The sequence below is a fragment of the Anomaloglossus baeobatrachus genome, chromosome 12 (genome assembly GCF_048569485.1).
Source record: "Anomaloglossus baeobatrachus isolate aAnoBae1 chromosome 12, aAnoBae1.hap1, whole genome shotgun sequence".
NCBI lineage: Eukaryota > Metazoa > Chordata > Amphibia > Anura > Aromobatidae > Anomaloglossus > Anomaloglossus baeobatrachus.
This window is the reverse complement of record NC_134364.1, coordinates 40,424,699-40,436,722: the sequence shown is the minus strand read 5'-3', so window position 1 is coordinate 40,436,722 and position 12,024 is coordinate 40,424,699. Positions and strand designations below refer to the sequence as shown.

General features: G+C 47.3%; 1 protein-coding gene across 2 annotated transcripts in view; it reads right to left on the bottom strand.

The window, feature by feature from the left end:
• Positions 1-6,820: 6,820 nt before the first annotated feature.
• Positions 6,821-12,024, bottom strand: part of DCAF4 (DDB1 and CUL4 associated factor 4) — an 88,442-nt gene continuing 83,238 nt past the window's right edge. For both annotated transcript variants that reach the window (XM_075329587.1, XM_075329586.1), the window contains exon 14: positions 6,821-7,140. In XM_075329587.1, the coding sequence (XP_075185702.1) occupies positions 6,935-7,140 (206 nt within the window). In that variant the 3' untranslated portion in view covers positions 6,821-6,934. The remainder of the gene's footprint in view (positions 7,141-12,024) is intronic.

Below are 12,024 nucleotides of genomic sequence, written 5' to 3'. Positions count from 1 at the left end.
GAAAAGAGGCTAATACTAGAGACTGGAGGGGGAAGGAGGGGAAAAAGAGGCTAATACTGGAGGGGGGAGGGGAAAAGAGGCTAATACTAGAGACTGGAAGGGGGGAGGGGAAAAGAGGCTAATACTACAGACTGGAGGGAGGGAGAGGAAAAGAGGCTAATACTAGAGACTGGAGGAGGGGAGGAGGAGAAAAAGAGGCTAATACTAGAGACTGGAGGGGAAAATAGGCTAATACTAGAGACTGGAGGAAGAGAAGAGAGGTCCTATTGCTGTAGAGGTGGGGTAAGGGAACCTATTGCTGTAGAGGGGGGGTAAGGGGGCCTATTGCTGTAGAGGGGGGGGTAAGGGGATTCCGGCCTCAGCCTAGTTATATAAAGAAGATCCTTCCTGCGCCCTAATGACCGTGGCCAATAAGTGCCCTACTCCCTCTATGAAATATTTCTGTTTGAGGAAGTATCGTTTATTTGCTGCCATTGACATGAGGTTTTCTTTGAGTGACATTTGTGCCTTCTCCAGAGTGTTTTTAGTTTCCTCTTTCGGGTTGAGCACCATTGCAGCCTCTGCAACAGATACCTCCTGAATCAGATTTTGGGTGTAGCGTCTGTTATGGTTTTTACGTATGCATATTTCTCTAATATAGAGGCCCCTCACTACGGCTTTCATAGAGTCCCAGACTGTGTGTGATGTCGCAGAGCACTCATTATGTTGAAAGTATTCCATAATATTATCATGTTTTTATAATAAGTACAATTTTATAAATAATAAATATAATTTTATAATAAGTACAGTTTGGAATTTTTAGTGCTGAAGTGCACATTTAGTGATGGCTTTTTATTTTTTCTTCATTGAATTGGTCGGTGGCTGACCCCCACCTGGCTATGCACCCCAATTTGGGATGTATTCCATCTGTCTAGATTTTGGCAGTTGGTGACTGTTCACATTCAGTCTTCAGGCCCTGTCCACAGGCTAATTACTTCATGCAGCATTTACTTGGACCTGTCCCGCCCACAGCCATGACTCAGTCATGGGTACGGGATTGAAATAGACCAGGTGAGTGCTGCTAAGAGCAGTTCTACTATTCATATGTGAGGCCGTATGGCACCTTTTATAAAAATATTTTAGTGTAGGACTGCCCCAAATGAGATTTGCTGTGACGTGGCGGGGTAGCTCAAGAAATTGCAATTTTTTGCCAAAAATCTCAAAATTTTTATAAGTACAGTTTGGAATTTTTAGTGCTGAAGTGCACATTTAGTGCTGGCTTTTTATTTTTTCTTGTTCATTTTGCGTCTGGCCAAGCACTTCCTCCAACTTTTCCAACAGGATGTCCTGATCCAACAAATCCCTATCTTCGTCAGTCAGTGTGGGAAGAGAGAAATCTTCCAAGAACTGTTCCATAGCGGTTTCCGTAAGGTCACAGTCTGATGTGTACAGTCTTTATTTCCTTATTTCCTCACTTTCCGTTACAAGGTCACCAGATTCTGTCCTCAGCCTAGTTATATAAAGAAGATCCTTCCTGCGCCCTAATTACCGTGGCCAATAAGTGCCCTACTCCCTCTCTGAAATATTTCTGTTTGAGGAAGTATCGTTTATTTGCTGCCATCAACATGAGGTTTTATTTGAGTGACATTTGTGCCTTCTCCAGAGTGTTTTTAGTTTCCTCTGTCGGGTTGAGCACCACTGCAGCCTCTGCAACAGATACCTCCTGAATCAGATTTTGGGTGCAGTGTCTGTTATGGTTTTTACGTTTGCATATTTCTCAAATATAGAGGCCCCTTACTACAGCTTTCAGAGTCCCAGACTATATGTGATGGCGCAGAGCACTCATTATCTTGAAAGTATTCCATAATATTATCATGTAAGAATCCCCCTATGAGCTGGATCCAGAAGGGATTAAGGTTCCAGATAGGTCTGGACAGGGTGAAGGGGTTCCCCCATGAAAGCGTAACACGTAGTGGTGAGTGATCAGATATGCTTCTAGGTAGGTAGGTAGGCCACCTTTTGTATATACAGTCATATGAAAAATTTTGGGCACCCCTATTAATATTAACCTTTTTTCTTTGAAATAGTTGTTGCAAAAACCCAAATTGTTATAGTTTCATATATCTAATAACTGATGGACTGAGTAATATTTCTGGATTGAAATGACATTTATTGACTAACAGAAAATGTGCAATCCACATTTAAACAAAAATTGACCAGTGCTAAAGTATGGGCACCTCAACATAAAAGTGACATTAATATTTTGTAGATCCTCCTTTTGCAAAAATAACAGCCTCTAGTCTCTTCCTGTAGCTTTTAATGAGTTCCTGCATGAAGGTATATTTAACCATTCCTGTTTACAAAACAATTCCAGTTCAGTTAAGTTTGATGGTCGCCAAGCATGGACAGCCCGCTTCAATTCATCCCACAGATGTTCAATGATATTCAGGTCTGGGGACTGGGATGGCCATTCCAGAACATTGTAATTGCTCCTCTCATGAATGCCCGAGTAGATTTGGAGCGGTGTTTTGGATCATTGTCTTGCTGAAATATCCATCCCCCGCGTAACTTCAACTTCGTCACTGATTCTTGTACATTATTGTCAAGAATCTGCTGATACTGAGTTGAATCCATGCGACCCTCAACTTTAACAAGATTCCCGGTGCCGGCATTGGCTGTGGGTAGCAAGTGCTGTTCTTGGAATGCCGTGTTTTTTTGCCTCCATGCATAACACCTTTTTGTATGACCAAACAACTTAATCTTTGTTTCATCAGTCTACAGGACCTTCTTCCAAAATGTAACTGGCTTGTCCAAATGTGCTTTTGCATACCTCAGGCGACTGTTTGTGGCTTGCTTGCAGAAACGGCTTCTGTTGCATCATTTCCCCCATACAGCTTCTCCTTGTGCAACGTGCGCTGTATTGTTGACCGATGCACATTGACACCATCTGCAGCAAGATGATGCTGCAGGTCTTTGATGTGGTCTGTGGATTGTCCTTGACTATTCTCACCATTCTTCTTCTCTGCCTTTGATATTTTTCTTGGCCTGCCACTTCTGGGCTTAACAAGAACTGTACCTGTGTTCTTCCATTTCCTTACTATGTTCCTCACAGTGGAAACTGACAGTTTAAATCTTTGAGACAACTTTTTGTACCTTCCCCTGAACAACTATGTTGAATAATCTTTGTTTTCAGATAATTTGAGAGTTGTTTTGAGGAGCCCATGATGCCACTCTTCATAGGTGATTCAAATAGAACAACTAGCAAGTGGCCACCTTAAATACCCTTTCTCATGATTTGATACACCTGCCTATGAAGTTCAAAGCTCAATGAGTTTACAAAACTAATTTAGTAAGTCAGTAAAAAGTAGTTAGGATTGTTCAAATCAAGAAATTACGGGATGGATTTGTGCACCAACACATTCACACCCAGTGCATGGGTCGAGTATGTGGAATGATATTCATGTGCAATCCATCCCTTCCTCAGCCAATAAACATTATCCCTAACCATGTGGGTCTCTAATAGACATAAAATAGCTGGGAAAAATTTCTGTAAGTGAGTAAATATAGCACATCTCTTATTCGCATCCCCAAGCCCTCTAACCTTCCACGCTATAATATTTAAGAATGTCGCCATAAGCGTAGACTAAGATATGAGCCGGGCGGACATTTCAAAACTGGAGGAGAGGCGCAAATTCTCAAGAGTTTTAGGTTGAGCGACACGACTGAGGCATACCACACTTCACAAACAAATTGCATCATATAACAGGAAACAAAAAAAAAAACAAACACAAGGAGGGAGATAAGGCCCTGCCCACCAGTGTACAGTGCCCCTGCCCTCAAAAACAAGTGTAACTTGCACATTTCTCCCAAATAGAGAATCGGGGATAAAAAACAAAAACACGCCCCAGTCCATGCAGGGAGGGGGTTCCACAGCTCGCTACTGCAGCGAGTGTCCACAATGAACCGGCCATCTCCCGTCCTGGATCCTAAATGTATTGGATAGTAATAAGTACACCAGCATAGCGTCTCAGACAAAACCAACACCTGGCGCCAAAAATGGAAAACCTCAAGTATTCTTCCTCCTCCTCAGGGACCTCTCGTTGATATCCAGCCAAGATAGTGCCTCCCCAGCTGTATAAAAAAAAAAAAAAAATGAGTCTCTCCATTCGCAGCAATCCAAAGCTTAGCAGGGTACATCATAGAGTATGGCACTTGTATATTGCGCAGACGTTTTTTTGATCTCTATAAATTGCGCTCTTTTACATTGTACCTCCATGGAGAAATCAGGAAAGATTGAGATCTTCTTCCCATCAATTGCAAGTTCTTTAATATCTCAGGCTCTGCGTAGAATAGTGTCTCTATCTTTAAAGTGCAGTACTTTAAATAAGAATAGGATGTGGGGGTACTCCCGGCTGGGTGGGGGGGGGGGGGCACGCATAGGAACCCTATGCGCCCTCTCAATAGTGAAGAAAAGGGATAGTATATCTTTTCCCATGGTATCTTTGAGCCAGTTTTCAAAAAAAAAAAAATAATTCAGTGGGTCATTACTCTCCATTCTCTCTGGGACCCCCACCAGTCGCAAATTACTTCTACGGGAGTGGTTCTCTAAGTCGTCCACCTTGTTTAGCAGTGTGGAGATATTTTGTGTGGCCTTTCCCAGCTCTCATAACATTGGTGGTAATTTATCCTCTGTTACACTCACCCGCTCCCCCACTCTGACCGTTACCCCCTGCAGCTGACGTTTAATGCAGGCTATATCCAAAGTGACAGTTCCCATCTGGCAGCTTAGAGTGGCCAATGTGGTATTGCAAGAGTTAATTGCTGTCAGAATGTCCCTTAGTATGGGTTCAGTGGAAACATATCCTGGCTTCTCCATATCTTCCCTTCCTCCATCTGCCAGCATAGGCCTCAGTGCCTGCAAATCCTGTGTTACTGAACACACAGGGCCCAGGGTACACACGGTCCCCCCCGTCGGGTATATTGTCTCCCTGCTCCAAGGCCCGATCAGCGCCACAATCGGATGTCTCGTTGGAGGTAAGCTCTGTGCCAGGGGCCACTCTAGCAAGCCGTTCCAGCCTGCCCGCTACTCCACCGCGGGTCGGCATGGACGCCGGCGGCGCCATATTGGATTCTGCAGAGACGCGCTCCTGCGAGTCTGTCTTTTTTAGTGCTGCGGGCCGGCATATCTCGGCGGTTCTCGCTTTCCCGGGTGTTGTAAGTAATATTGCAGCCCTCCTGGGTCGGTATCGTCTTCTAGCAAGGTCGGTGTGCAGGATATTTGCAGATCCAGGCAGGAGCTCACCCATGCTGCTTCCTCTCTACATGAGGTCCAGGCCACGCCCCCCAGTGTGCTCATATCTTAGAGACAAAAGGATCCACAGTTCAAAATTGGACCTGCTGGGTACTCATCTCCCTGACAGACTGTCTGCCAGTCCTGTCTATCTCTGGGTTCAGCCAACTATAGTCTGTGTACGAGCATCTTAACTACTCTATCTAAAGGGCATGTGAACTGTTAGGGTATGTGCAGACCATGGCCTTTACACATCCTTTGAGTTTTTCAGCTGGAGGACAGGTTAGCAAACACTACCATATTTTTTTAAAAAAAATATTGTATTAAGTGCTAGTCAGCAAGTGCAGATCTTCATTCTTTTAACATTTAACAATTCTTCAAGTGTGTTACAGAGTAGATCGGCCTTACACAGATGTCGGGTGCACAGGTTCATAGTTTTACATTGTCAGTAAGGGGTGCGACCACTTAAAGTGCCTAGGGCAGCATGAAGGCAAAATACAGCCCTGGTTACAGCTTTTCTCCTGGTGGTGGAAAAATATTTTTCTTCCCGTATACTAAAAAATTGCAACCTAGTCTCAAATTCCCCAATTGCCCTGTTATTAGGTTGATTCCCAAACAACCGGTCACCGGTTTGATTTGAAGAGCAGCCATGGGATTTCCCCAAGAAAAAACAAACAGCATCATCCAACTTATTGGTAATAGTCTTCTGTGTCCCCCAATGAAGGCTCAAAGATAGATTTATGGGTGAGTACCCAAGAATCTTCCCTCCCAGTCTGTAGACTTATTCATTGGTGACTAAAAGGCCCAGTTACAAGCAACATAGCTAACGAGATGTCGTTGGAGGGGAGAAGGGGGAGGGGGGGGGGTGTCAAGGAATTCGTGACGCACATCCGGCCTAGTTAGCGACACCATTGCGTGTAACACGTACGAGCGACCGCCAACAATGCAAAATACTTACCAAATCGTTTGTTATTGACACGTCGTCCATTTCCAAAATATCGCTATTTTTGGACGCAGGTTGTTCGTCGTTCCTGAGGCAGCACACATCACTACGTGTGACACCCCAGGAATGACAAACACCGTACCTGCGTCCTCCGGCAGCGAGGTGAGCGTGACTTTCATGCGGTTTCTCTCCGCCCCTCCGCTTCTATTGGACGCTGCCGTGTGACGTCGGTGTGACGCTGCACAAACCGCCCCCTTAGAAAAAGGGGCTGTTCACCAGCCACAGCGACATCGCTAGGAAGGCAAGTACATGTGACAGGTGCTAGCAATATTGTGCGCCACGGGCAGCGATTTGCCCGTGACGCAAAAATGACGGGGGCGGGTGCTTTTACGAGCGACATCGCTATCGATGTCGCTGCATGTAAAGCGCCCTTTAGTCTTGCCTGCTCATCCATGTTATAGCCAAATTACTCACTTGACCCAATTGCTACCCATGTAAATTGCTGTACAAAGATCGTGGTTAAGGCAAAACCTAAACTAGAAAAATAAAATCAAAATATAAAAATTTTTATTTAATAACTAGCTTTGTAAATATCTATTCACAAAGTAATGATTTATGCTGTTAAAAATGCACACACTTTCCCAAAAGTATGATCACAGCTGCCCGGTATCAGGAAGTGTAAACTGGGTTAACGTCATTGCAAAAAAGGATCTTCTGTGGTCCTAAAAATCACGGGTGTTATAAGTAAAATGATACAAGTCTGTCTTGACAGCCATAATTAATCCAGGAATCGGTCTTTTCCCTCCGTGACAGGCAGAGAAGGAGACATTTGGTATAAAGTCCTTGGATGCTGTATACGGTGATGGGATGGCCCTGAGAAGTCTGGCGTCCTGGAAACTCCATATCCTTGTGTAACAATCTTGTCCAACTGCAAAGAAAATGTGACAACTTTAATTCAGTTTAAGGCTAATACATTATGCCTTCAATTAAAACATTTCTTGGTTTGTTTTTTTAAATGCATTACAAGAATTCACAAATTTCCAGAGTTGGGTATACTTCAGATTGGGAGCAGTAACTTCTTCGACAAGGATAAACTCAAAAAACAAAAAATGCCCCCCCTCTTTATACATTCCGTAGGTTGAACGCTTTTCTGCATCCAAATTTTCATACCACAAGGAATCATTGAAATCTGGAACCTCGCAACCATATCTCTTAATTCATTTTAAAACTAAACGGCACAAAGTGCGGCGATATAAAATACAGTGGAACCTTGGTTAACGAGAACAATCCGTTCTGGGACTGTGCTTGTTAACCAAGTTACTCGTTCAGCAAAGAAAGATTTCCCATAGGAAGAAGGGAATTTTGTTACTTACCGTAAATTCCTTTTCTTCTAGCTCCAATTGGGAGACCCAGACGATTGGGTGTATAGCTACTGCCTCCGGAGGCCACACAAAGTATTACACTAAAAAGTGTAAGGCCCCTCCCCTTCTGGCTATACACCCCCCGTGGGATCACGGGCTTGCTCAGTTTTAGTGCTAAAGCAAGAAGGAGGAAAGCCAATAACTGGTTTAAACAAATTCAATCCGAAGTAACATCGGAGAACTGAAAACCGTTCAACATGAACAACATGTGTACCCGAACAACCAAAAATCCCGAAGGAAACAGGGCGGGTGCTGGGTCTCCCAATTGGAGCTAGAAGAAAAGGAATTTACGGTAAGTAACAAAATTCCCTTCTTCGGCGCTCCATTGGGAGACCCAGACGATTGGGACGTCCAAAAGCAGTCCCTGGGTGGGTAAATTAATACCTCATGTTAGAGCTGTAAAACAGCCCTTCCCTACAAGGAGGCAGCCGCCGCCTGCAGGACTCTTCTACCTAAGCTGGCATCCGCCTAAGCGTAGGTATGCACCTGACAATGCTTGGTGAAAGTGTGCAGACTCGACCAGGTAGCTGCCTGGCACACCTGCTGAGCCGTAGCCTGGTGCCGTAATGCCTAGGGCGCACCCACGGCTCTGGTAGAATGGGCTTTCAGCCCTGATGGAACCGGAAGCCCAGCAGAACAGTAGGCTTCAAGAATTGGTTCCTTGATCCATCGAGCCAGGGTGGATTTGAAAGCCTGCGACTCTTTACGCTGATTAGCGACAAGCACAGAGAGTGCATCCGAGCGGCGCAGAGGCGCCGTGCGGGAAATGTAGATTCTGAGTGCTCTCACCAGATCCAACAAATGCAAATCCATTTCATATCGATGAAATGGATGAGGCAAAAGGAAGGTAAGGAGATATCCTGATTGAGATGAAAGGGGGATACCACCTTAGGGAGAACTCCGGAATCGGGCGCAGCACTGCCTTGCCTTGGTGAAACACCAGGAAGGAAGCTTTTGGATGACAGCGCTGCTAGCTCGGACACTCTCCTAAGAGACGTGACCGCTACCAGAAAGGCCTCTTTCTGGGAAAGTCGAGAGAGTGAAACATCTCTCAGAGGCTCGAAGGGCGGCTTCTGGAGAGCAATTAGTACCCTGTTCAGATCCCATGGGTCCAACGGCCGTTTGTACAGAGGGACAATGTGACAAACCTCCTGCAGGAACGTGTGTACCTGAGGAAGTGGTGCTAGGCGCTTCTGAAGAATACAGATAGCGCTGAGACTTGTCCTTTAAGGGAGCCGAGTGACAACCTTTTTCCAAACCAGATTGCAGGAAGGAAGGAAAAGTAGGGAATGCAAATGGGCAGGGAGACACTCCCTGAGCAGAGCATTAAGAGAAGAATATCCTCCACATCCTGTGGTAGATCTTGGCAGACGTCGGTTTTCTAGTCTGTCTCATGGTGGCAATGACTTCCTGAGATAATCCTGAAGACGCTAGGATTCAGGACTCAAAGGCCATACCGTCAGGTTCAGGGCCGTAGAATTCAGATGGAAAAAACGGCCCTTGGGACAGTAAGTCTGGCCGGGCTGGTAGTGCCCACGGTTGGCAGACCGTGAGATGCCACAGATCCGGGGACTACGACCTCGGCCAGTCTGTGGCGATGAGGATGGCGCGGCGGCAAACGGACCTGATGTTGCGTAGCCCTCTGGGCAGCAGTGTCAGAGGGGGAAACACATAGGTAGCTGGAACTGCGACCAAACCTGAACTAAGGCGTCTGCCGCCAGAGCTCTTTGATCGAGATACCGCGCCATGAAAATCGGAACCTTGTTGTTGTGCCGAGACGCTATTAGGTCGACGTTCAGCATCCCCCAGCGTTGACAGATTTTCTGAAAACCGTCCGGGTGAAGATACCCTTCCCCTGCGTCCATACCCTGGCAACTGAGGAAGTCTGCTTCCCAGTTTTCTGCGCCCGGGATGTGAACTGCAGATATGGTGGATGCTCTGTCTTCCACCCCCATCAGACTCCGCCGGACTTCCTGGGAGGCTTGCCGACTGCGTGTTCCGCCTTGGTGGTAGATGTATGCCACCGCTGTGGAGTTGTCCGACTGAATTCGGATGTGTGTGCTTTCCAGCCACGGCTGGAAGGCTTGCAGGGCAAGATACACTGCCCAGATATCCAGCACATTGATTTGAAGGATGGACTCCTCTGAAGAGAGTCCTTGACCGTCTGAGAAGGGGGACGTTCCTTCTAGGGACGTCGACTTCCCATCCCATTGGCAAAGAATGCCACATTGGAGTGGACGCAGATGAAACTGCGCGAAAGTGACTGCCTCTGCATGAGGCGTGTTAAGGGCTGTGACTGGCCGTGAAGGAGAGACTGCACCCCCGTCTGTAGTGAACGCTGTTTGTCCAGCGGAAGCTTCACTATCGCTGAGGGAGCGTGACACTCCATGCCCAGATATGTCAGCGATTGGGTCGGTGTCAGATTTAACCTTGAGAAGCTGATGATCCACCCGAAACTCTGGAGAGTCTCCAGCGCTACGCTCAGGCTGTGTTGGCATGCCTCTTGAGAGGGTGCCTTGACAAGTTGACCGTCCAAGGAAGGATCACCGAGTGACCCTGAGAGTGCAGGACTGCTCCCACTGCTGCCCTGAACTTGGTGAAAACCCGTAGGGCTGTCGCCAGACCGAAGGGCAGGGTTACGAACTGAAGATGCTCGTCTTCAATAACGAAACGTAGCAAACGTTGGTGCTCTGGAGCAATCGGCACGTGGAGATAAGCATCCTGATGTCTATTGATGCTAGGAAATCTCCTTGAGACATTGAGGCAATGACGGAGCGGAGGGATGCCATCCGGAACCGCCTGGCCTTCACGTGCTTGTTGAGCAGTTTTAGGTCCCCCACAATCAGATTGGAGGAAAAACCGTGTCTTGTTCCTGAAGAGGAACAGGAATTACCACTCCTTCTGCCTGCAGAAGAGCATCGGCTCGGTGGGTAGGTGGGGAAGTTCTGAAGAATCGAGCCGGAGGCCGAGAACAGAACTCTATCCTGTACACGTGAGACACAATGTCTCTCACCCACCGGTCTGTGACCTGTGGCAGCTAAATGTCGCCAAGGCGAGAGAGTCTGCCACCAACCGCGGATGCGGAGAGAGAAAGTTTAAAGTCATGAGGAGACCGCCTTGGAAGCGGTTCCTCTGGCTGCCTTCCTTGGGCGTGATTGAGCCCGCCTGGAATCTGAGCCCCTCTGAGCCTTTTGAGCCCTTTTGGACTAGGACAATTTGGACCTGCCCGAGCCTGGGAAGGACCGAAACCTCGACTGTCTCTCTCGGACAGCATTAATAGGGTAAGTCGCAATGCAGACATTGCGAGGATAAGGACGCTACCTGCGGCACAGATGTACCTGTGCTCAAGACCAGCTGCGCAAGACCAGCTGACATAGCTTACAGTGCCCATACGGCTGCGAATGCCGGAGCAACAGACACGCCGATAGCTTCATAGACAGATTTCAACCAGAGGTCCATCTGTCTGTCAATGGCATCTTTAAGTGAAGTCCCATCTCCACTGCAACTATGGATCTAGCCGCAAGCCTGGAGATTGGGGGATCCACCTTTGGACCCTGGGTCCAGCGCCTGACCACGTCAGGGGGAAAGGGATAACATGTATCCTTAATACATTTGGAGAAACGCTTATCTGGTAAGCGTGGTGATTCTGAACTGCTTCTCTGAAGTCAGCGTGGCCAGAAAAGTACTCAATGTACGCTTGAGATACTGAAATGGGATTTCTCCTGCTGGGAAGCTGACTCCTCCACTGAAGGAGCTGGGGGAGAGATATCCAACATGCCATTGCTGGACGCTATAAGATCATTCACCATGGCGTCACCATCCGGTGTATCCGGATTGAGAGCGGTGTCAGGATCAAAGTCCTGAGCAGCTACGTCTGCCTCATTATACAGAGAGTCCTCTGCTGTGACCCTGACTAGTGATGAGGCCGAGTGCCGCTCCCAGCGAGCTCGCTTAGGCTGTCTGGGACTGTCGTCCGTGTCAGAGCCTTCACCCTGGAATGCCTGGGACCCCCCCGGAGCACTGATTTTGTTCCAAATGAGGGTGGCCAGGGAGCAATGATCAAGATTGCCCATGGCCTGTCTGGACTGCAAGTCACTATCCCATGACAATCTATCAGCCGAAACTGCAACACCGTCCCTGTCCATGGACAGGGTTCACAGGTGGATCCTTTGGCCACCTCTAGTAGAGACCCCGGCTGACCAAGTGCTACAGGGGAGCATTGCACACAACGGGGGTCAGTGGAACCTGCCGGTGGAACAGTATCACATGCAGTAAAAGCAGCATAGAAAGCCTGTGTTGCTTTTTTGCTGCTGTAGTCTAGCCATCTAGGAGCATATAGCCAAGAATAGCGACCGTACAGTGCAATGTATAGCATACAAGCATAAAGTACA